At 46.1% G+C, this 23,249-nt stretch overlaps 1 protein-coding gene across 1 annotated transcript in view; it reads right to left on the reverse strand.

The window, feature by feature from the left end:
* The window catches only part of LOC127009756 (AP-1 complex subunit gamma-1-like), a 78,852-nt gene extending 76,536 nt beyond the window's left edge, over nucleotides 1-2,316 (reverse strand). The window contains 2 exon segments of the mRNA XM_050883137.1: nucleotides 433-580; nucleotides 2,301-2,316. Coding sequence (XP_050739094.1) covers nucleotides 433-580; nucleotides 2,301-2,316 — 164 coding nt within the window.
* Between the last annotated feature and the right edge of the window lie 20,933 nt (nucleotides 2,317-23,249).

The following is a 23,249-nucleotide window of genomic DNA, read 5'->3' on the forward strand; positions in this document are numbered from 1 at the left end:
GTCTCGAGAGGGACTGGGTCTATATACTGAAAGTCAGGTTTGGCGTCACGACACCTCTCTAGTTTCAGACATATCAGTGAGGACATGACATGAATCCCAGAGAAAGTGTTTCAACCTCACTCCTATTATATCAACTAGAGTAACCTCAAACACAAATGGCTGCAGTGGGCTGTAAATGCTATATAGTTATCCCCCTTAATACGGGCACCATTGCTCATGCTGCTGGACCAATAGTGGGTGTCTCCTCACTTCTGATCTCACCACTGTGGGCTCCTCGTCTCTTAGGTTCCACTTTATCACCTTCTGAGCATATTCGATAGCTAAAGGTAGTCGATGATCGTCTAGGAGGTTCAGGACGTTGGGGAGCTCAGGGGCAGAGCCTCCGGTCCAGTGGGACTCCTCAGCTAAGCCCGGATCAGGGTGGTCCGTCACGCTGCGGCCCTGACCTCTTTTCTTTGTTTTAGGGTGGAGAGTCGAGTTTTGCAGAAGGCTGTAGGCTCCTTCTCAACCATCCCAAGATCAGGGCTGGGTGGCTGCTGGTCGTGGACAGGGACACACTTGACTCCTGAGAGGTTAATATCTGTTAAAGAAAAAAGAAATGTGGATATAGAAAACGGATAGCTTCTTATCAGTTATGAGGTTTGATACAAAAGTGGATGGTTGCGGTGGAATATTATTGATGGGAAAGACGGCTGAACAGATTACAATCAAATATGAAATCATAAAAGAGAACTAAATAGTCTTTTATTTAAACGAGGTCAGAATTTTTTTTAGATAACCAGCTGTTGGGTCGAAGGCGAAGAAAAGATAATAGAGTTGGGATGAGATCTAGATGCCACGTAAAAGGGATTGGATGCCTCATTGTGATATTTTTCAAAATAAGACAGGCATCAACAGCTGTATTTGCTTTCAAGGGATTATGAAGGAATTAGGAGGCCTTGGTAAAGATGCTGCATTAATTGAAGTGAAGCAAGATTCGAAAGGATGAAGGATGGAGTTCAGGCGATATTACGAGAAAAGGAAAACGATGAAGGAAGAGAGGAAAGAAAAGGAGAGAAAGAAGAGGAAGAGAAGAGAGAACTCAGAGGAAAAAGACAAGTTAGCAAAGGAGGAAAAGGAGGACAGGAGGCGGAAGAAAAGAGGAAAAGAGTATTACTACCACTACTACTACTACTACTACTACTACTGTTACTACTACTACTGTCCAAACCCCTTATGCAAGAGTTAACCAGCATCTTCACTCTTTCATCCCTCGCTAGTAAACTGGAACAATCGCTGGTAAACCCTGAACAATCTTCCTTCATCTGTATTTCCTCCTGTCTACAACTTGAACTCTTTCAAAGAGGAGGGTATCGAGACACCTCTCCTCCCGGAAATTGACCTTTCTTTCGGACACCTCTTTTGAATCTTTTTAGAGGAGCAGAAGTGGCGGGGCTTTTTTTATTATTGTTATCTTTTTCAGTTTCCATTGTTGTAAAAAAATACTACTACTGCTACCTACTACTACTATTACTACTACTACTATTACTGCACATAAGAGATACTATGACCCACCCGTTTATTTTCCCGATACATAATCATGGAGGCTCCATAGCTTGGATATCATTAAGCCCTAACTCTGTTCAAGCTAATGACTGTTTTGGCATCCAACCATATTACTAATACTACGTTAGCACTAAATCTATATATATTTTACCTTATCATCTATTGCGTCTAGATTTTCGCTTTTCTTCCCCCACTCATGTCACTCCCGACCCACCCTAATGTCAATACCTCCACCACTGCGGCCTCTCATAGTCCATAACTGGAGTTGTTGGTGGCGCACCCAGGCCAGAGTGTCTGGTGCCCCTGAGACATAGGACGGGTTCCGACCTGAGCAGGGAGAACGAGGCGACACTACTCTTTCAGGCGACAACGTGGCTCATTGGCTGATGCTTTTCTGATATCAGTTCCGCGAGTCGTGCGTAGAATCATCGGCCCTCTGGGATCCATCCGCCGGATGTGTAGTGAAGACGAGGGGTAGAAGCTGTTCCCTGATCCACATGTTGGATTCTTTCACCGTATGCCCCTTGTCTTCTCCTGTTCGTTCCTGTGGTGGGTGAAGCTTCCCAGGGGCAACTCACGGTGACAGGCAGCCATCGGGTCGAATAATATGCGGATATCCAGGCGAACGCCCGCTGTCCGCGCACCCAGAACTCCGCAGGCACTTACATCAACCATTGATGCCTCATGTGAAGTATTGGCCGTCCCAGTATCTAAGGTGTTCGCCGTCCTGGGGAAGCAGTGACGTCTTGGCATACCTTCCAGCGGAGACATGCTGGCTGTCAGATCCCTCACCTCATCGTGTATCGAATACAGACGAAGCCTCCCTTCTTGCATGTCATGGTGTGTGGTTACATCATTCGATGATCCACATGCACAGAGATCAGGCAGCGGCCCTAAATCGACCAGCCATATCTCAGAGCTTAACGGCGTCAGAGCAAATTCCTAGTTTGTTGAGGGGCTGGAAGCCTTTTGCTCTGATTGGTAGCGACGTTAGCTGATTAGAGTGCGCCTGCCTCCTGTGCTGTGTAGATTTTTCTTTCACACATTTATGTGGGACAGGGTTATTGTGTTAGACGGTCCAGCTCGTGTTTTTGGACCTGTTGTCTTCAACTTCTGATATTCTTCTTTTGATATCTCTTATTTCACTTTGAGGTCTATTTCTGTCCTCTGCCTCCTGGAGTGATGAATCATGTTGAGTGAGGTTGGATGGAGTTTTGGTTCTCCCCTTATCAGCCAGCTTCTCAGGTTGCATCCCATTCTGTCCCAGTCTTGGAGGAAGTGCTAGCATATCCTCCTCCTCCTCCCCCAAAGCAAATGAGATTTCACCAGCGCCGGCAAGAATATATTCTTGATGCCATTCTCCAGTGGTCGGAGGTGATGGACTGATACTGCCGAGGATAGTGTACGCATCAGGAATGTCCACCGATGTTGGATGCCGTGGGTGTACGCTGAATAGACGGCGTGTGGCTCTAGTCTTGACAATGGTAGACAAAGCTTCTATTTCCTTCACCCATTCCAGCTAATTTTGTCTCCTGACGTACTCCCTTTTATATACCTCTGTCCCGATGACCTGCACCTAAGTGTCGTTGTTCGTTCTTTGTCACAATGACTCCACTTCCTTCTTTAGAAAGTTTCTTATGGCATGGTCATAAGGTTCAGGATTTGGAAAACCAATGAGACAGACTTGGTGGCATTAGGGATGTATTCTATCTCAGGGCGCGGCCGCTGTTCTACAAAGTCCCACCACCCTTTTAAGTCTGAGATTTTCCAGCACACCTGAAGGTCATTGCCTGTATAATACCTGTTTCACCAATGTTTTTATGTACGCGAATTATGTTTTGGAGGAACCTAATAGGCCAGAAACGTACATAGCCATGGCTACTGAGTCACCTTGTGTTTGTTCCTCACTACTACTACTACTACTACAACTGCTACTACTACTACTACTACTACTGCTACTTACTACTACTACTATTACTACTATCATTATTACTACTACTACTACTACTACTACTACTACTACTACTACTACAACTACTACTACTACTACTAACCACTACTTGTTACTACTACTACTACTACTACTACTACTACTACTACTACTAGGTACTACTACTTCAATATCACTACCACTACTATTATCGTTACTCCTATCATCACATTACTACTACCACTGATACTACTACTACTGATACTACTACTACTACTACTACTACAATACTACTACTACTACTACTTTTTTTTATATTACTACATAAATGAGGATACCTCCAATTCCATGTTTATTTTCCATTACACTGTAACTTTGGAGGGCTCCATAGCTTGGAGGTCATTAGCCCCAACTCTGTTCGCTAACTGACTGGCATCCAACCATATCACCTAATACTCACTGACACTAAATCACCTTATCATTTATTACGTCTAGATCCCCTTTCTTCCCTACTCAAATCAAGTCCCGACCCACCATAATGTCACTCTCCACCACTGTAGGCTTCATAGTCCCATATTGGAGATGTTGGTAGGCTTTTGGACCAAGGAGTGTCTCGTGCCCCTGAGACAGGATAATGCCGAACCTGAGCAGGGAGAACGAGAGGCGGCTTTTCACCTCATCCAGAGCGACAACGTGACTCCTTAGCTGATGCTTCTTTTCTGAGATTAGTTCCAAGGAGGCGTGCGTAGAAGACATTGGGCTGGGACCAATGCCCGCCGGATGTAGTGGAAGACGAGGGTGAAGCTGCCCTAGACCACATGTTGGATTCTTTCACTGTATGCCCTCTTTGTCTTCCTCCCTGCTCGTTCCTGTGGGTGGGACTGGCTCGCAGAGGCAGCTCCCCGGGCAGTGGCAGGCAGCCATCCAGAGTCGAATATGCGGATGTCCATGAACTTCCGCTATCCGCGCACCCAGAGTCACTGCGGCACTACATCAACCCGTGCCTCCTGTGAGGTATTGGCTGTCCTGAACCGGTTGGGTGTTCGCCGTCCTGTGCTGTGTATATTTACCCATTTCTGCTGTCAGGACAGGAATGGATTGTGTGAGACGGTCCAGCTCGTCTTTTGGGCCTGTTGCCTTTCTTCTTCTGAGATTTTCTTTTAATATCTCTTTATTTTGTTTGGTCTATCTCGCCCATCTGCCTCCTGGAGCGATGATCCTGTTGATAAGAGTGGAAGGCCTGAAGTAAGGCTGATAGAGTTTTGGATTCTCATATCACGCCAGCTTCTCAGTAGCGTTGGTGATCCCCATCCACCCAGTCTTGGGGAAGTGCTAGCATGTCCTCTTCTCCTCCCCCAAAGCATGAGATTTCACCAGCGCTTGGCAAGAATACATTCATGACGGCATTTTTCCAGTGGTCGGAGGTGTGATTCTGATGCCGGGGATGGTGCGCATCAGGGCGTCCACCGATGTTGGATCACCGTGGAGTGTACGCTGAATAGGCAGCGTGTGGCTCAGTCTTGGCTTGTGGCAGACAAAGCTTCTATTTCTTTCACCCATTAAGCTTACTTTATCTCCTACGTACCTTCTTGTATACCTCTGTCCCGATCACTGCACCTAAGTGTCGTTGTCTGTCTTTGTCACAATGACAGCGCCGCTTCCTCTAAAAAGTTTCTGCGGCATGATCATAATGTTCAGGTTTGACAATACTTGGGTAGTTAGGGATATGGGCGTCAGTGGTGTGTTCTGGATGTAATTATTTAACAGGGTGACAATTTCTTTGATGATAAATGTTGTGGCTCCACATCTAGGTGGTTCAAAAAGATTGCTAGCAGACCACCCAGCAACTTCAAGGTATATGTCATCCACCCATCTCGCTGCTTCCCCCTCCGCTAGCCCCTTCCAAGCAAAGCTTCCCCCGACCTCCGTCGCGCCCTGTCCAGTCGAAGAGGAAGAGTGATGAGAAATTGGTGAGGTAGTGGTGTTGGTAGTGGCAACATTGGAGGTGCAAATGGAAGGGGAATTAATTTACCGAGATGAGAGGAGAGGATATGGAGGAGTGGCGGTTTGTAGCAGCTGGCACCTCCGAACACCTCCTCCCCAATCTCAATTCTTCCCCGGCGGACCTCATTGTCCCCGCGTTGTTGCGCTTCATCGTCATCCTCCCTGCTCTGATCCCTGCCCAAGGGATTTTGACACCTATCGATCTTCTTACAGTTCGTACAGCGTCTTTTCTCCTTAACACATGCACAATTTATACATCTGTGATCTTCTTTTGTACAAACGCAGCGTCTTCTTTGGTTCGGAGGGTCAGGCATTTATAAAATTATAGATATTGATATTAATGACAACAGGAATATTGGTAGTACATGTAGTAATAATGACTGATTATTGATTACGATTGGAAGTAGTAATGGATATCTACAGTGGAATGACACTATTATTAATATTCCTATTAATTTAGCGATATTGATAGATATATAGAAAGGATTACTCACTATTAATAATTTTATAATAGGCTGACACATTGTTTCCAAGGGTGAGAGGAGAGAGAGAGAGGAGAGAGAGAGAGAGAGGAGAGAGAGAGAGAGAGCAGAGAGAGAGAGAGAGCGGAGAGAGAGAGAGAGAGGAGAGAGAGAGAGAGAGAGAGCTCAGTGAGAGAGAGAGAGAGAGAGAGAGAGAGAGAGAGAGAGAGAGAGAGAGAGAGAGAGAGAGAGAGGGGAGAGAGAGAGAGAGAGAGAGAGAGAGTTGGGATGGAATATTATCAGTGCGATGTGGAGAAATTTGTTAGTGTCAGCATGGCATCGAGGTTACAGAGGTTAAGCGTAACCAGGGGCGGTTGGTGCAGTGTATGGGGAGCGAGGGCCGGGTTAGGGGCAAAGGGGATAATTATTGAAGAGAGGGTGGGTGGGGAAGAGACAGGAGGTCGGTGTGAAGGAGAGAGAGAGAGAGAGAGAGAGAAGAGAGAGAGAGAGAGAGAGAGAGAGAGAGAGAGAGAGAGAGAGAGAGAGAGAGAGAGAGAGAGAGAGAGAGAGAGAGAGAGAGAGAGAGAGAGAGAGAGAGAGAGAGAGAGAGAGAGAGAGGTTGTAATTGCATCAGAACATAAGTAAACAAAGTATTAAAATTATATTAATGACACTAATGTCGATAATAATATGGCAGTAGTTTTAATAGCAGTGATAGTATGAACTTACAAACAATATGAATAATAATAATAATGACAAGAATATTATAGTAATACTACTAATACTAGCAATACCATTACTACTACTACTACTACTTTTTTTTTACTACTACAGGCCTCCATCTATAAGAGTTGCGTTGTGAGCGGTATATTCTCTCATATCCTTTCTGAAAGCAATTCATTGGCCCCACCCGCCAATGACTGTGGCGATAACCATCTTTATTTAGTATTACAAACGCTTACTAAACATATTATTCTTACAGCTAACAGAGCTTGTGGTTGATACGACTATCAACCACCGTCGCCTCAAAGTCCAGGTCAGCGGCGGCAATGCGGGTGGTTTTGGGTGCAGGTGACCAGGTTCCTCTCAAAGGCAGACCAGGCTGACCTCAGGAGAGGGAAGGACATGCCTGCATCTCATCGAGGCGACCACACTGCTAACTTGGCTGTTGTTTTCTTATCCCGCCAGTGTTTCGGCGAGTCTTGCGTAGAAGCTCTGCGCCCTTGGTCCCCAATCCTCTGACGTCGTGAATGCTACCGGGTGAAGGAGCCCTGGTCCACATTCTGTATTCTTTTTCATATGCTCTGTTCTTCTCTTGTTCGTTTTCTTCTGTGGGCTGCATCAAGGGTCAGGTCTCTGTGGCAATGGGTGCATGGGATCAAAGATCCTTATGTCAAAATATGCCTTGTCCACGAGTCCAAAAACCCTCTGCTAACATCCAGTCGTGCTTCGTTCAGAAATATTAGCGGTGCGTCTGGCGAGGAGTGTTCGCCTTGCAGAGAGCATGAGGTTCCACAGTCACGTCGTGACAGACTTCTTTTCAGCATTTGAGCTGTGTATATCTCTTCTTCATCATGCTGTCTCATGCAGACGAAACCTCCTCTCTTGCATGTCATGGCAATGATTTTGGTTGAAGGGTGAGCCACAGTTACACATGTTTGAGGCCCATCCACTGGCCAGCCATACCTGAGGGCAAGGGCATCAGTGAATTCTTTTTGTTTAAGTTGAAACCTTTTTGCCCTGATCGGTAGTGTGGTTAGCCAGTTTGAAGCGCCCACTTCCTGTGCAATATCTGTCCTCCTCCTTGTGTCTTCTGGGAGCTCTCTCATTAGGTCACTCAGAGTGTCTCTGTTTTTCTTCTCTGTTTATGGAGATTTCATTCCTTAGTGACCCTAATATCTTGAGGTTGTCTTCTCCCCTTTCATTTTGGTTGATAATATATCCGGTCAAAGGAGGCTGTGATTCGGATTGAGTTCCCGAATTCAGACTCAGCCAGATTTGCCCAGGTTGGTGATGCCGAGCCCACCCATTCTTGGGGCAACTCAGCAACCTTCTCTCCTGGTCGCTGGGACATCTCCTCCCATTTGCTGCTATCGCCACAGGTATGAAGGTGTTTCTACGATAGCATCTTCCAGAGGTTTTAACGTAACGAGATGTTACCAACATCAGGAACTGTCCTCATGAGGTAGTTCCATTTATAAAGCTTGACACCGTACGTAAATGCTGCGTAGAGCTGCCTGCGGTTCTGTTTTGGCGATCTCGCTCAACCTCTGCAGTTCGGACTCCCAGCGCTTTGCCAGCTTCTTTCACATATTCCGGTTCTGTATTCAGCTGTTCAATGACTGCCCCGAGGTGTGTTTCGCCATTCTTTAACCAGGCAATTTCACGTTACTTCCTGGAATGCTGTTTTGGCCCGATCGTATGCCTCTGGTTTTTACAATCACCACAGACTTAGTGGCGTTAGGACGGTACCCTATTTTAGGCCGTGTTCATTGACGAGGTCCACCATTTCCGAGGTCTGCAGACTTTCCTACCCGGTGAGTCATCACGCATACGCCACCTGTTTGACGTTGGTGTTTTTCGCATGGCGGATGATGTCCTGCTAACTTCATCATTCCCAGGAGCAAACATTGCCATGGCCACTATAGGTCGCCCTGGGTGGTATGCCCTCTGAGGAATATTATGGCCACCAGGTCTCCAAGTCGTTGGTCATTATGACTGCTGATGAACAGTCTGGCAGGTTCGCTTTGAATATATTTTTCAATATATTGGGCGAATACAGGGCACTTGATTTTGATGTTGTGCAGTGCTGTTTCTCTTCATTGATGTTTGTTGAACGCGTGTAACGTCCACCATCAGCACCGCCTCGCATTCTGGGTCTTCAGACATTTTTCCCTGACGGCGTGCATGGCAGCTTCACACCCAGCCTGCTGACCCGCACACACCCTGGAGGTTTCCCACCGCCTTCCCTTACGTCGTCCTTCACCACCTCCATGACATCCTTGCCTATGATCCTCCTGAGCACCTCCCCATCCCGATGGGGCGACAGCCTGGTTTTTTATCCAGCGGGATGAGCCGGCAGGCCATCAAAGAGAGAGGCTCAGGTGTTGGCCCAATTACTCTGACGCCAATTTTCTTGCTAGGGCGGCTATTGCGTCGCGAAGATCCCACAGCTGGATTACCAAAGATAATCTTACTGAGGAGGTGTTTCCACCTTGGCATCCAAGCCTGATGGTCCAGCCGCTCCTGCGTGTGAAGGGCGTGCTTCCAGATCACGTCACCGCTGATATGGTCGAAGACAGCTCGATGCGGGAGGTGTAGTCCCAAGCGAATTTCATTTCTGGGTGTGCAGGTCTAGCATCTGAATGCTTGTCCTTAAGGATCTGGCGTGTCTCTTCCGTCATGGGAAGGACTCCGCTGCCTCATCTTTAGTGACAGTGACCTGTTTACCATGGCCACTTTGCCTTGTCTCATCTTGTCAGCAAGTTTCTAGCCCTGTCGTTACTGCCATTCTTGCGAATGTTACGTCTACGTAGTCTCTCCTGCATTGTTTTAGCCTCGTCAAGTAGCTTCCGGACGTCCCCTTTCCTCCACAGCTCCATCCTTCTTGTACTGCCTTCACGTCCTTAGATTGACTTTTGTGAGTTCGTTGGCATATGAGTGCGGTAGTATGGCCAGAATCTTTAAAGCTTAGGGGGCGATTTGCGTGTTGTTGTACGCTCTAATGAGGTAGGTTTTCTTCTATCAAGGTGTTGGTGGCGTTACATCTCGGGGCCTCAAATACGTTACTGGGAGAAAACGTTACCATATGATTGTAAGCGTCTCACCCATTCCTCCGTCTCCTCGAGTGTCCACCTCTGCCAGAAGCGGACTCAAAAGGCGCGAGTCGTCCTCACCTGTGTCACCCTGCCCTTGTCTCTCGCCACCTGCACCCCTCAACCTGATCATCTCCAGCGCCTTCATTGGCCTACTACTACTACTATCCATTACTACTACCTACTACTACTACTACTACTACTACTACTACTACTACTACTATTACTTCTACTACTTCTACTATTATTTCTACTACTGCTACTATTACTTCTGCTACTACTACCACTACTGCCACTACTACTACTGCTACTTTCGCTTCAATCACCTCTCCACCTAAATTGATCATTTTTCAGCTACTCCTAATACTCTGTTTGCAGAAGAAGGCTACAGAGGGCTTTTAGTACATTTATCATTTTGAGGTGCCTTTTTTGCTGGTAACAACATCAACAACAACAACATCAACTTAGCAACGACGACGACGACGACGAAAACAATAACAAAACAGCAATGGCATTAGTCAAACAGAAACTACTACAGTAAAGGATAAAAAAAATTAAAAAATTATGAAGGCAATAAACATGTAATAAATCAATAAATGAATCAGAAGATGAAGAAGAAGAAGAAGAAGGAGAAGAAAAAGAAGAAGAAGAAGAAGAAGAAGAAGAAGAAGGATAAGAAGAAGAACAAGAAGAAGAATAACAAGAACAAGAAGAAGAAACATTGAAAAGAAGGAAAAGGAGAAAAGAAAAAAAAGGGGAAGAAAAAAAAAAAGGGAGAAAAAAAGAGCCCGAGGAGACCGCCAGTCGAGAGGTCAGCGCATGCAAGTGGGTAGTTTCTCCTGACAAAAGAATCGTCAGCCACACTATATTCGGGCCGTGAACCTTCGCCTAAAATTTTACGTCGAACGAGTGGAGCGCCAGAGGACTGTATGGGCCTTAGTGTCAACAAAATATCTCCCCTCACTAATATCAAGAAACTCTACATGCAGTATGGGCATAAATTGTGTGTGTGTGTGTGTGTGTGTGTGTGTGTGTGTGTGTGTGTGTGTGTGTGTGTGTGTGTGTGTGTGTGTGCGTGCGTGCGTGCGTGCGTGCGTGCGTGCGTGCGAGTGTGTGTGTGTGTGTGTGTGTGTGTGTGTGTGTGAGAGTGAGTGAGAGAGAGAGAGAGAGAGAGAGAGAGAGAGAGAGTTATAGCTTATGCCAAAATATAATATGAATAAAAATACCAAAATATAGCAGAGGAGCATATTATCAATGGGAAAACATTAGAGTACATAACACAAACAAAACAAAGAGAAAGGAAAAAAAAGAAAATAATAAAAACAACAAGAAAGATAATGAAATAATGTAAGAAAAGTTGGGAGAACACGAAAACTACAAACCTAATGAAAATACGCACGACGCAGAAAAGAAAAACGAGAAAAAAAAACACCCAAAAAGAGAGGAGGAGGAGGAGGAGGCTGGTGATTCAGGTGACAGGTAGGTGGTGGCTAATTAAGGATTTCAGGTTAGTGAAGCTTGAGGAAAGTGAAGACAGTTGGAGAAGGGGAGGGTGAAGAAGGGAAGGAGGGAGGAAAGGGAGGAGAGAGGGTGGAAAGGATGAGTCGCTGAGTTGGGCGATGAGCTAGTGAAGCACTGTGGAGGTGGAATGGTAGGAGGAGGAAGACGCAGAGGTGGATGGAGGCAGAGGTGTAGGAAATGAAAGAGGTTACATGGAGAGGCAAAAAGTCCTATACGAGGTGAGGTGAGATGGGAGGAATGAAGTGAGGAGAGGTGGAGAGATGGATGAAACAGGAGGAAGGACAGCAGAGGGGATGAAGGAATGAGAAGGAAGAAAAGGGAAAAGGGAAGAAGAGAAAGTGAAAATACGGAAGAGGATAATGGTGGTGTTTTCAATTGAGGTGGAGATAAGGAGAGTGAGGAAAGGAGGAGCAGGAGGAGGATGAGGAAACATGAAAACATGGAAACATGGAAATGAAGGCAACGGAAAACCTACTGGCTCGTTACGAGGTTGCCCGCTCTGGTGATTTAATCTGCTCGACAGTCACTTGGGGCCTGGGAGCAGATGAATGCACCTCCACATTGAGGTAGGGAGCAGATGAAAGCACTTCGATATTGAGGAGCATCGACTAGACTGGCACCAATGGGTAAACCGTTATTTCTAGTTCATAGGTTGGTTTGCAGTTCAAAGAATTTGGGTAATCGACGTTATTGATTTTTTTCAGATACTTGAAGACTTGAATCATATCCTCGTAGGCGTCTTTTCTCCAATGTAAAGCGATTGAGTCGCTCGAGTCGTTCCTCGTGCAGGTGAGCCCTTAAGGTTGGTATCATCTTCGTGGCGCGTCGTTGAATCCTTTCCAGTAAATCAATGTCATTTCTGTAATTAGGAGACCAGAACTGTACTGCATACTGAGGTGCGGTCTTACCATGGAATTATACAAGGATAGTATCACGCCTGGCGTTTTACACTCAGTTCCTCGCTATGAACCTGAGCATAGTGTTGGCTGTTTGTATACTTTTTACAGTGATTCGCGTTTCAGGTCACTGCTGATAGTGACTCCAAGATCCATTTCCTCCTGCATCCCTTGCAGAGGTCTCCCATTCATGATGTATTTGTGGTCACTATTTCTGGATCCAGTGTGCATGACTTTGCATTTATCAACATTAAAGGACATTTGCCATTTTCCGACCATTCGATAATGTGATTGAGGTCTTTCTGAATGATTTCGCAGTCGGTCTTGTGAGGGTCTTTCCCCACCTTAGTGTCATCAGCAAATTTCGATATTGTGGATTTCTGTCCTGATTCGAGGTCGTTCATATATATGATGAAGAGAATGGGTCCCAGCACTGACCCTGAGGCACTCCACTAGTGACTGGAAGCGAATCGGAAGGCTGTCCGTTGAGTAGTACTCGTTGTTTTCTGTCGGTGAGCCAATCTCTTATCCACGCGAGTCGCTTGTGCGGTACCTTGTCGAAGGCTTTCTGAAAGTCCAGGTATATAACATCACTGGGATGTCTGCATCCCAGTTCTTATAATTAAATACCTTGGAAGAAGTCTAATAAATTCGTTAGACAGGAGCGCTTGTTTCTGAACCCATGCTGGGTGTCGGAGATTACATTATTGTCTTCTAGAAACTTAACAAATTTGTCTTAATAGTCTTTTTCGAGTATTTTCTTTCCTGCGACTGATGTCAAACTTATGGGCCTGTAGTTTAATGCAACGCTATTGTCTCCTTTTTGAAAATCAGTGGTACGTTTGCCATCTTCCAGTCTTCCGGGACCTTGTTCAATTGAACAGACTGGTTGAATATGTTCGTGAGTGGCTGAAGTAATTGTTGTTTGCTCTTTTAATAACCATGGGGACAAACCGTCAGGTCCTGTTGACTTGTTCGTGTCGAGTTTATCCAAATACTTTTCACTTCTTGGTCGCACTTTTGATGAGTCAATTTTCAGGGGCGTGATTTCCCTCGGCAGGTCAGAGTTCTCGGGCATGGTTTCGATGTCCTCGACTGTGAATACGGATGCGAAGTTCCTGTTGAGGATTCTGGCCATCTGTTTACTGTCCTGAGTTACAGATCCAGTCTCGTCTGTCAGGGGACCAATATTGGATTTTATTTTCTTTTTCGATCTGATGCATGTGAAGATCTTTTTTTAGTTTGTCTTGATGTCACGCGCTATTTGTTTTTCATAGTTGCGTTTACTACTCGAATAAGGTGCGACAAGCTCTGAGGCTGTTTGGTACTGTGTACGGGCCTCGGCTGGGTCATTCTCTTTCATTAGGTTATAATTCCTTTTTTTTAAGTTAAAGCCTTTTTTATTTCTATGGTAAACCCAGGTGGATATACGGCACCAATTAAATTCCTGGGTTTCGGAGGCACTGTAGCTTTCTACTCCCAAAAGCTTATCTTTGAAGTTCTTCCGCACGTTGTCGATTGTATTGTCGGTTAGGTGAAGTTGGTCCCAGGTCGCAATGGGAAGCAGCTCACGGGCTAGGTTGAAATCTGTTTTTTTGTAGTCTGGTATCACTGACGGATTGTCTACGAGTTTGTGACTTATGTTGACATTGAAACGGATTAAGTGGTGATCGCAACCATTACTTTTCACCAACTTCACAGTCGCGAATGAGGTCAGGATCGCTTACTAATACCAGATCCAGCAGATTTTCTCTTGTTGGTTGAGTTACAGCAGAGTGAGGAACGAATCCTCCACCATTTCTACAAGCCTGTTGCCCTCTTGATCTCCAGTCACTTGTCCCCAGTCAATGTTAGCGCAATTAAAGTCCCCAATTTTTATTGCTTCTTTACTTTGTGTTAAGAGTGAAGCTCTTCGTACCGGGCAGTGTAGTCTGCTGCCTGTTGTTTTGAGGCCTGTATACGGTCGCAAGTGTTAGTTTCTTATTATTCGCAGTTATTCACATGGACGGAGTCGTAGTTCTCTGCGTCCTGTTTGTCTGTTTTTATGGCAGGGAGCGTACTTTTTACATAGCAAATTACTCCTCCTCCTTTCTTGTGCATTCGATTTTTTTGGAAGCTTTCGTACCCGGGAAATGACAGTTCGGATACTAGATGTGCAGAGTTTGCCCAAGTCTCTGTGATGGCTACCATATCTGGTTTCTCAGTTGCAATATACGCCCTAATTTCGTCCTGTTTTGGGTAATAGACTGCGTAGATTTGTTTACAAAATGGAAATGTGACTCCTGGTTTGGCCGCGTCGTGTTGAATGAGTTCGCTTGTCGGGGGCGTCTTTGGTTACATAGTTTCTTGGGGAGGCGGTGGCTGAGTCGTCAGATTAACGGCTCCGTGTTCAGGAGGACGCGAGTTCAATCCCGCCAGGTGCCACCAAGCTGATTTTTCAGCCGCCGCCGAGTGGCTTAAAAACAACCCATGCTGTCCAGAAACCACCTATCAACCCGGACTCTAGATTCAGGATCAAAGATGAGCTCTGGGAGGCAGCATGAGCCAATGCAAGATGGCGCAACTATAAACACTCGCCTGCGCCAGAACGGGCTGGGCCGACTATCCAGGACCCACAGGAAAGAAGCCTTGGACCGACCATCAGGATCCACTGGAAGAAGCCTACCGGCGCAATAGGCCGCAAATGTAAAAAAAAAAAGCCGCATCGACGCCACGGTTCGGTTGATCAAGGTTGCCTTTGCCTTGCCCTCGCCTGCAGTTTTAAATAGCTTTCGAGAAGCTTTCAACTGCCCTCGTTCAGGAGCCTTCAAGCCGCGCCGAACCAACCTCGTTCAGGTGGAGTCCGTCCTCCCAAAACAAATCTGGGCGCTGGTTGAAGGAAGGAGTAGGAGAAGGAGGAGGAGGAGGAGGAGGAGGAGAAAGAGGAGAAAGAAGAGGAAGAAACAGGGAAACATGGATAAATAGGCTGCAGAAAGCACGTTGGCTCATTATGAGGCTTCTCGTAAGCCACTTGAGTAGCCTGCAGAAAAGATTATGGCATTTTTGTACGTACGCGCGGGTACAGTCAGTTCACCCCTGATGCAGCAAAGTGACAAAACGATCAATGCGATTCTTAACCCATTCTTTACCGGATGTTTGTTTTGTGTCACGTGCGTGTCACCGCTTGATGCGCTAACGAGGCACCGGGTGATCCCCACGTGTCACCCCCGTGTCACAGTAAAGATTATGGTACTGAGGGCTCATAAGGATCAGTTTTGGGTTATTTGCCAGCGCGAGTTGGCACCCGGTGCCTTGTGGGCGCATCAAGATGTGGCACGCCCGTATCACAAAACAAACATCCGGTATAGAAAGGGTTAAAGGAGTTGATCGTTTTTGTACTAACTACTTCTGCAGGAATGCTGTTCCTTTGACTCTAATCGAGAAATAACTCCTGCCGGTTATTTGTACAAGCGCCTCCTTGGTGCAGTGGTTAGAGTCAGCGGTCCTGGATTCGAAACTTAAAGGGCCAAAGGGACAGAGATGTGAACCGCCGCACCGCGCAGCTATAGCGTATGCTCTCAACTTTACTTACTTTGATGTCTGTACTTTATCGCTCTGCTTGAATTGTCTGACCACTGCTTCTTGTTTTCGAGTTTACTGGAGCCCAAAAAGCTACGAGTGATTGACGATACAGAACTAGTTCGATTATTTGAAGACGTGTATCAAGTTCCAAAGCCGTCGTCTCTTTTTCAATGTAAAGAGGTCGAGTTGCTGAGTCGCTGAGTTTTCAATCATCGTGTTATTTTCGTAGTGCGTCGCTGTAATTCTTCAAGCAGTTTAATGTCATTGTAATTAAGGGAACAGAACTGAATTACTATATTTCTGGAGGTATCACCCAGAGTTATACAAGAACGTAACTCCTGGCGGTGGCTGAGTCGACAGCGTGATGGCGCTGCGTTCAGGACGACGAGAGTTCAATCCCGTCCGGTGCCACAAGCTGGGATTTTCAGCCGCCGCCGAGTGGCTAAAAACTATCCACATGCTGTCCAGAAGTCTACCTATCAACCCGGACTCTAGAGTTCAGGATTAAAGATGAGCTCCGGGAGGCAGCATGAGCCAATGCAAGATGGCGCCACTATAAACACTGGCCTGCGCCACAACGGGTGGGCCATACATCAGCCCCTCCAAAAAAACAAGCCTACCGGCGCCACAGGCGAATGTAAAAAAAAAAGCTCCTTCCATGAGACCGAACATAATATTAGCCTTTTTGCAGGCGGATTTAAAGTGCTTCGTAGGTTTCAAGTCATTGTTGATAGTCCCCGGGCTCTGTTTCCTCCTTTACAACGTGTACATATAGTAGCTCCTCACGCATGTTACATGTAAGGTTACTATTTCTGGACCCCAAGTGCATGACTTTACATTTGTTCAGGTTGAAGGGCTTTGGCACTTTCCAGACCACTGACTAGATTTAGAAAGGATATTTCTTCCAAGAAAGAGTATGGATTGCAGCACAGACCCTAGTGACACTCCATTTGTAACGGGAGCCACTTCCAGAGGCCTGTCCGTTGAGTACAATTTGCTCAATGGCCAATCTCTTATCCTCATTCATATTTTTCCTAATCCCGTTGAGGTAATGTCTTAAGGAGTCGTTCATGTGGTACCTTGTCAAAAACTTTCTGAAAGTGTAAATATATAACGTCAATGGGGATTTGATTGTCTCCCTTTTCGTATATACTGTATGTATAAGTCTAATATTAGAATTGGTTAAACAGGACGCTTTTTCCTGTATCGGGAATGATATTGGTATCACCTAATAACTTGAAAATGCGTCTTATGATCTCGAGGATCTTACCCACAACTGACCCCAAGTTTATGGGCCTGTAGTTTAAGGCCACGCTCTTGTCTCCCTTTAAGAAGATCGGAATTACAGTAAAGCCTCAGAAGTCGGACCCGAATGCCGGATATCGGATAAGTCGGACACTTTCAGGGTTTTTTTTTTTTTTTTACGTTCTATCGAGTGCACCGGTAGGCATTTTTGCCCTTTGATTGAGTAATTTTAAGCCTCTCGGCTTATATACTGGCTAAAATACCCTGATAGCTCTTTAGGCTGACACACTATACGATGCGGCCTGTCCGGCGGCGGAAAGTGGGCAGGAGCATCGTCGGCCGGATGAGCATTCACACTATGAGGCGGCCTCACGGAATGCCGGGCAGCCGCCGTCACTCTGAGCCCACCGCCGCAGCGACGAAACAACATGGAGCCGCTCAGCGACGTGTTCCTGGCTGCAGGCGCAGTGTTTTTATGTTTTATGTTCCACAAACATGGATGGCCTTGTACAGATCAATAAAACTGATCAAAGTCTTATCTATCCAGACGTCAGACATCGTGGAGCATAGATGATGTGTACACCGGCTGTCAGCGTCACTCTGATAATTCACGCCTCAAGGCCCCGCCGCAAGGTGCACACACTGTGAGGAGGCGCACCGCGCCAGAGGGAATTTCACACCACATAAGCAGAAGGCCATCGGACCGTGTCGTGAGGCCTCCCGCACAATTACACCTGGGTCACACACTTTCGCCGCTACTGCCTCATGGCCTCTAGCTCCGCCCACTTTTCAGCCGCATCGTATAGTGTGCGTCCGCCTTTACATCGTCCGAGTCATTTGAGGGGTTGTCCGAGCCATTATAGACGCGAAATGAGCATTATGTGCCGCGGCTTTGCCGGCGCCAAGATCAGTGTTTACACAGCTGACTTAGCAAGCACGTGGCAGTGTCTCCCTCAGCTTTCTCTCGCTCTGTAGCCCTTATTGTGTGTGTGTGTGTGTGTGTGTGTGTGTGTGTGTGTGTTTATACTACGTACGTATTTACCTATCATGTGTGTGTGTGTGTGTGTGTGTGTGAGTGTGTGTACGCCGCGTATGTATGTGTGTGCGCGCGCCATGTATGTAGTACATATTTACGTAACACAGACCATTTCAACTGTTAGTGGTCAGGCGTGCAAAATGTGAGAAAAAATCCCTCGGGTAACTCGGATTTTTGGATAACTCGGATTGGCCTTCCCCCCCAATTGGTCCGACTTATGCGGGGTATACCGTACGTTCCTTTGTTTCCAGTCTTTGGGGTAAGCGGCTTAAGTATTTGCTCCTTGAGTTCATTTAGCAACCTCGGTGATAAGTTGTCGCGTCCGGTTGGCTTGTTTGTGGCAAGCCTATCTTGGTTCCTTTGCACACCTTGTTTGTCAATTGTACCAGTTTTCATGGATATAATTCCCTTCGGTGAGGTAGGGCTCTTGACCGGGAACACAGACGATAAATTTTTGTTCAGAATGTAGACCATATAATTATCTACTGCCCTGTGTTGGCACGCCGTTTTCATCTATCAGGGGACTGATATTGCTTTTAACCTTCTTTTAATTTCTTATCTGAGAAAACTTTTCCGGGTTATATTTTGCTTTGCGTGCCATGAGTTTCTCATAGTCACGCTTACTTTGGTGGATGAGTGTTCTGATTGATTGATTGATTAGGGTATCAAGTCATGGGTATGTTCTGCAAGCTCTGAGGCTGTGATAGTACTGTTGACGTGCTTCAGTGATGATCAACTTTCTTCAAAAAGCAGCTGCCTGCAATTTGCATGAGCAATAATCGCTCCTTGCCGGGCATGATGAGCTCACGGTAATATCTCGTTAGTTATTGCTATCCTGAAGTTCAGTATTTCACCTGATAGGACTAGCAGCCCCTCAGTCGAGAGGAATAGTACCAGATTGACATACAGCAGTCAAAACCTCATACCCCTTTGTTAGCTTTGAGCTGCTCTACACTGAGGTAACAACTATCAACTGCCTTTTTCACCCTCAACCTTGATGGAGCTTATCTCTGCCCTCGTTAGGGTGGTCTATCGTCAATGGGAGAATTAGTATTCTCTGTTGTAATCCAGTAATTGGGAGCTGCTCGCTAGCAATGTACAGATGCTCGAGGTACTGCGTACAACTGTTGAAAGAACTCAGCCCAATGAGCCCTCTGCCCATCCATGTCTGACACTCGGCAATCATCTGTTGTTCGGATAACGCTAACCTAAGAGGGAGGTTTAGAGCGGAACTTCTTTATGGCTCGGTTGGCAGGTCAGAGCTCATTGCGTTGAAATGGTCCACAACGTCATCAGTGAAATTTCTGACATTCCTTGTCTCTCCTCAGGAGATATTTAATCCTACGTGACAGGTCTCATATTGGTCCCGATTCTCAAAAATCCTGGTGGTGCGATTCTTCTCAATACTCTCCTGCGTCTCCTCCGAGGCAACACCTCTCCTCTATTACGGATGTTGTTCAATACACCTTGCTCCTCTGCAGCTTGAAGAGTTTCACGTTTAAAGGTATATCACAAATCTAAAGATGATGACCACATTTAACATTGTGAGTCTGTCACTGAATACTCACGCTCAAACGCCAAGTCTTCAGTCTCTCAAGATGAGTTATTCCGATCATCATGTCTGTGGCCTATAAGGCCATAACTGTTGCCAAAAAGCACCAATAATTAATCATTTAAACGATAACCATATATGAAGGCAGGTATTTGGTGATAGAAAGCAGTTTTAGGTCAGAAATAGGCAAACATAAAAGGCAGAGTACGACAATCTTGCAACGTTGCTTCCGATAAGAAGCAAAGGCATTGATAAACTCGCGGTGTGGTCATGTTCACCAGCTAAACTAGGTCATTGTTATGACCGGACCATCAACCTGGCCCTTTTATTTTGTTTATTATTTGGCGATAGTAGGATTTACAGGTAGGGTTGGAAGCCCCACCAATCCAATCTAGAGCATGGATCAGACTGTTGTTATACACATGGGCAGGGACAGATAATTTCTCAAACAGAGAACGGCTGAATGAAGGAACCGTATAAGAGAAAGAGAAAGGAAAAAGTAGGTAGGATGGAGAGAATAGGCAAGGAAGAGGAAATGAACGGATGAGGAAGGAAAAAATAAATACTCGTACAATGAAAAAATAAGGAAGGAGGAGAGATTGACTACGGGCCGCTTTCACAGTCGTTTTGTTTGTTTTGATCGTTACCAATGGCGCGATCGACGTTATAGTTTTCACGTGAAACTGGCCTATGGGTAGTGGCGGCTGCAGAGGAAGCGAGAGGTGTTGAGAGTGAGTGGTAAGGTGCGGTGCTAGGCTAAACCGCAGCCACCACTACCCCATCGGCCAGTTTTATGTGGAAATACTATAGCGGAGATCGCCGCTATTGGTAACGATCAACAAACAAAGTGACTGTGAAAGCGGCCTACAACAAGAACTTATACAGTAAAAGCATTGTTTTGGGGAGAGAGAGAGAGAGAGAGAGAGAGAGAGAGAGAGAGAGAGAGAGAGAGAGAGAGAGAGAGAGAGAGAGAGAGAGAGAGAGAGAGAGAGAGAGAGAGAGAGAGAGAGAGAGAGAGATATGGGGGAAACAAATGTAGTGTGCGCGTTATGAACGAGAGATAGATAAATATGAAGCCGAAAGATGAGAAGCCGAGAAGCAAACTACACCAAAACTTTAGATAGACTACAATAACACACTAAAAAATCTGGATATTTACAACACTGAGATCCCCTGATGTATACAGACACTATATGCTCTTCCGTAAGGCTGGTACAGTGGTTAGTGTCCTGACTACAAATCTGCGGGGCCTTGGTTCGATTCTAGCCTAGGTAGTCTCAAGTGCAGCCCACCTGGCCGTTCATCCTTCCTTTCGGAATGGTCGATAAATGGGTGCCTGGGGAAACCTAAGGAAGGCAACCTACGGTAACCCGAATGTTCCACTGGCCCAACGTCGGGTTACGGGTTCTCTCCCACCACAGGCTCAAAGTGCCAACTAGATGGAGATGGGCACCGCCGCCACGCGCAGCTGTAGAATATGCTCCCCATCTTACCTTATATGGGCCTTTCGAGATCCACCTTTCCTTTGTGCCCGCAGTGTGGGCTGGGGCGCTAGGTTAAGTGTCGCAGGAGTTGCCTCTTGGCTTCGATTCCCGCCACTCAGTGGCATACAATTTCCGGTACACTCAAACAGGTGGTAAGGTGTGAGCAGGTGCCCAGGTATATCAATGTATTTTAGGTGGGTCGCGGTGTCTTCAGACGTTAAAAAACATTAATGTTCTCAAAGTTGCATCAAGGCGTATCATGTAATGTAAATGCAAGAATACAAAGCGTAACAAAAGTTTGCCCAGGCGCTTTAACATACATGCAGGCGTACCAAACGTGTAATAAGAGGCAACAAGGTGAACTCAATGAGGTAGAAGAGAGGTGTGTAAAGGCCGACGGAAGCCACGGCGGTGGTGATGAGGACTTGTACCGATCTGAGCTTGAGGCAAGTCAGGTCAAAATATGGAGGCTTCTTCAGGTCCACTTTATACTTGTCCTTCACTTGCTGTGGGGGTTGGGAGGGAGTGAGTATTAGGAGGGAGAGGATATAATGAGGGATGTAGGGGTAACACGCAAGGTGTATTCACGAAAAGATGGAGGGAAAGAAAGATGATGAGTGTTGAATGTAGATGGGAAGGAGTGATGGAAGCATGATAGAGAAATGGGGCAGCGAAAGGCATGGGATGAGAAAGAAGGGAGAGAAAAGAGAAAATGGGAGTGGAGAAGAAAAGAGAAAGTAGAGATGGAAGTGGTGAACGGAAATGAGAGGGGCGGGTAAGGATGGAGCGAGATGAGGGTAGGAGAGAAAATTTGGGGAGAGAAAGGAGGGGAAAGATAAGGATGAGGTCAGAGTGGAAGGGAAGAGAAGGAGGAACGAAAAGGGCAAGAATTAAAGGCGAATAGAGTTTAGTTGAGAGAGAGAGAGAGAGAGAGAGAGAGAGAGAGAGAGAGAGAGAGAGAGAGAGAGAGAGAGAGAGAGACAGATAGAGAGAGAGAGAGAGGAGAGAGACAGGGGAGAGAGAGAGAGAGAGAGAGAGAGAGAGAGAGAGAGAGAGAGAGAGAGAGAGAGAGAGAGATATAGAAAAATAAAAAAAAGAAGCGGAAGGAAAAGACAAAGAGAGAGAGAGAGAGAGAGAGAGAGAGAGAGAGAGAGAGAGAGAGAGAGAGAGAGAGAGAGAGAGAGAGAGAGAGAGAGAGAGAGAGAGAGAGAGAGAGAGAGAGAGAGAGAGAGAGAGAGAGAGAGAGAGAGAGAGAGAAGGAAGAAAAGATTAAATAGGTGACGAAGAAAATATAAGCAAAGTAGAAAAGCGAGGGAAGAAAGAGAGGGAGGAAGTGAGGGAAGGGAGGAATATTGAAGATGATCCGGGTGGGAGGGAAGGAAGAGGGGGAGTGAGGAAGGGGAAGAAGGTTGAGGAAGATGACGGAGGATGAGGTGAGAATATGTTGAAATAAAATAGTCGGACTATTAATTTTATAAAGCTATTTAAATATATGTCAACCAGACGATCAATATACCGAAAAGTTATCTATCTCCATACCTAGCTATTCATCTCCAATACAGCAAAATTTTACACATTTCTTTACATTTAAATGACACCCATCTATAAAATAAATTATGATTTATATTTTTTCCATTCTAACGGTGGTTTATTTCCTGTTTGTCTGTCTGTCTGTTTCTCAGTGTCTTTAATGTGTGTGTGTGTGTGTGTGTGTGTGTGTGTGTGTGTGTGTGTGTGTGTGTGTGTGTGTGTGTGTATGTGTGTGTGTGTGTGTAATTCACCACGGCCTGGTCATGAGTTGGACTCGCTTTCTCCAGCAGGTACCTTCGACATGAGCAAGTGCTCATCATCGTCGATCTCTGGTACTGCCAGGACCTCACACACATTATGTTAATATTAATGTGTGTGTGTGTGTGTGTGTGTGTGTGTGTGTGTGTGTGTGTGTGTGTGTGTGTGTGTGTGTGTGTGTGTGTGTTTTTTCTACTTCCTCCCCTTCTTATATTTTCTCTTATCTTATTATCTATTATGTCCTTCCCACCCAATCGCCTTTCTCCTGCTCCACCTTTTGCCGTCTCCTCCCCACCTTCCTCTTTTGGTTCTTGAGGTGCAGTATGGCGCGCCGCTGGGGTAAAGGGAGGCTGACCTATAGAAGATCCCCAGGAAGAAGCTGGAGAAGATGACCCCGGTCGGCCTGCAGCC

This window comes from Eriocheir sinensis, chromosome 41, assembly GCF_024679095.1.
Source record: "Eriocheir sinensis breed Jianghai 21 chromosome 41, ASM2467909v1, whole genome shotgun sequence".
Taxonomy (NCBI): Eukaryota; Metazoa; Arthropoda; class Malacostraca; order Decapoda; family Varunidae; genus Eriocheir; species Eriocheir sinensis.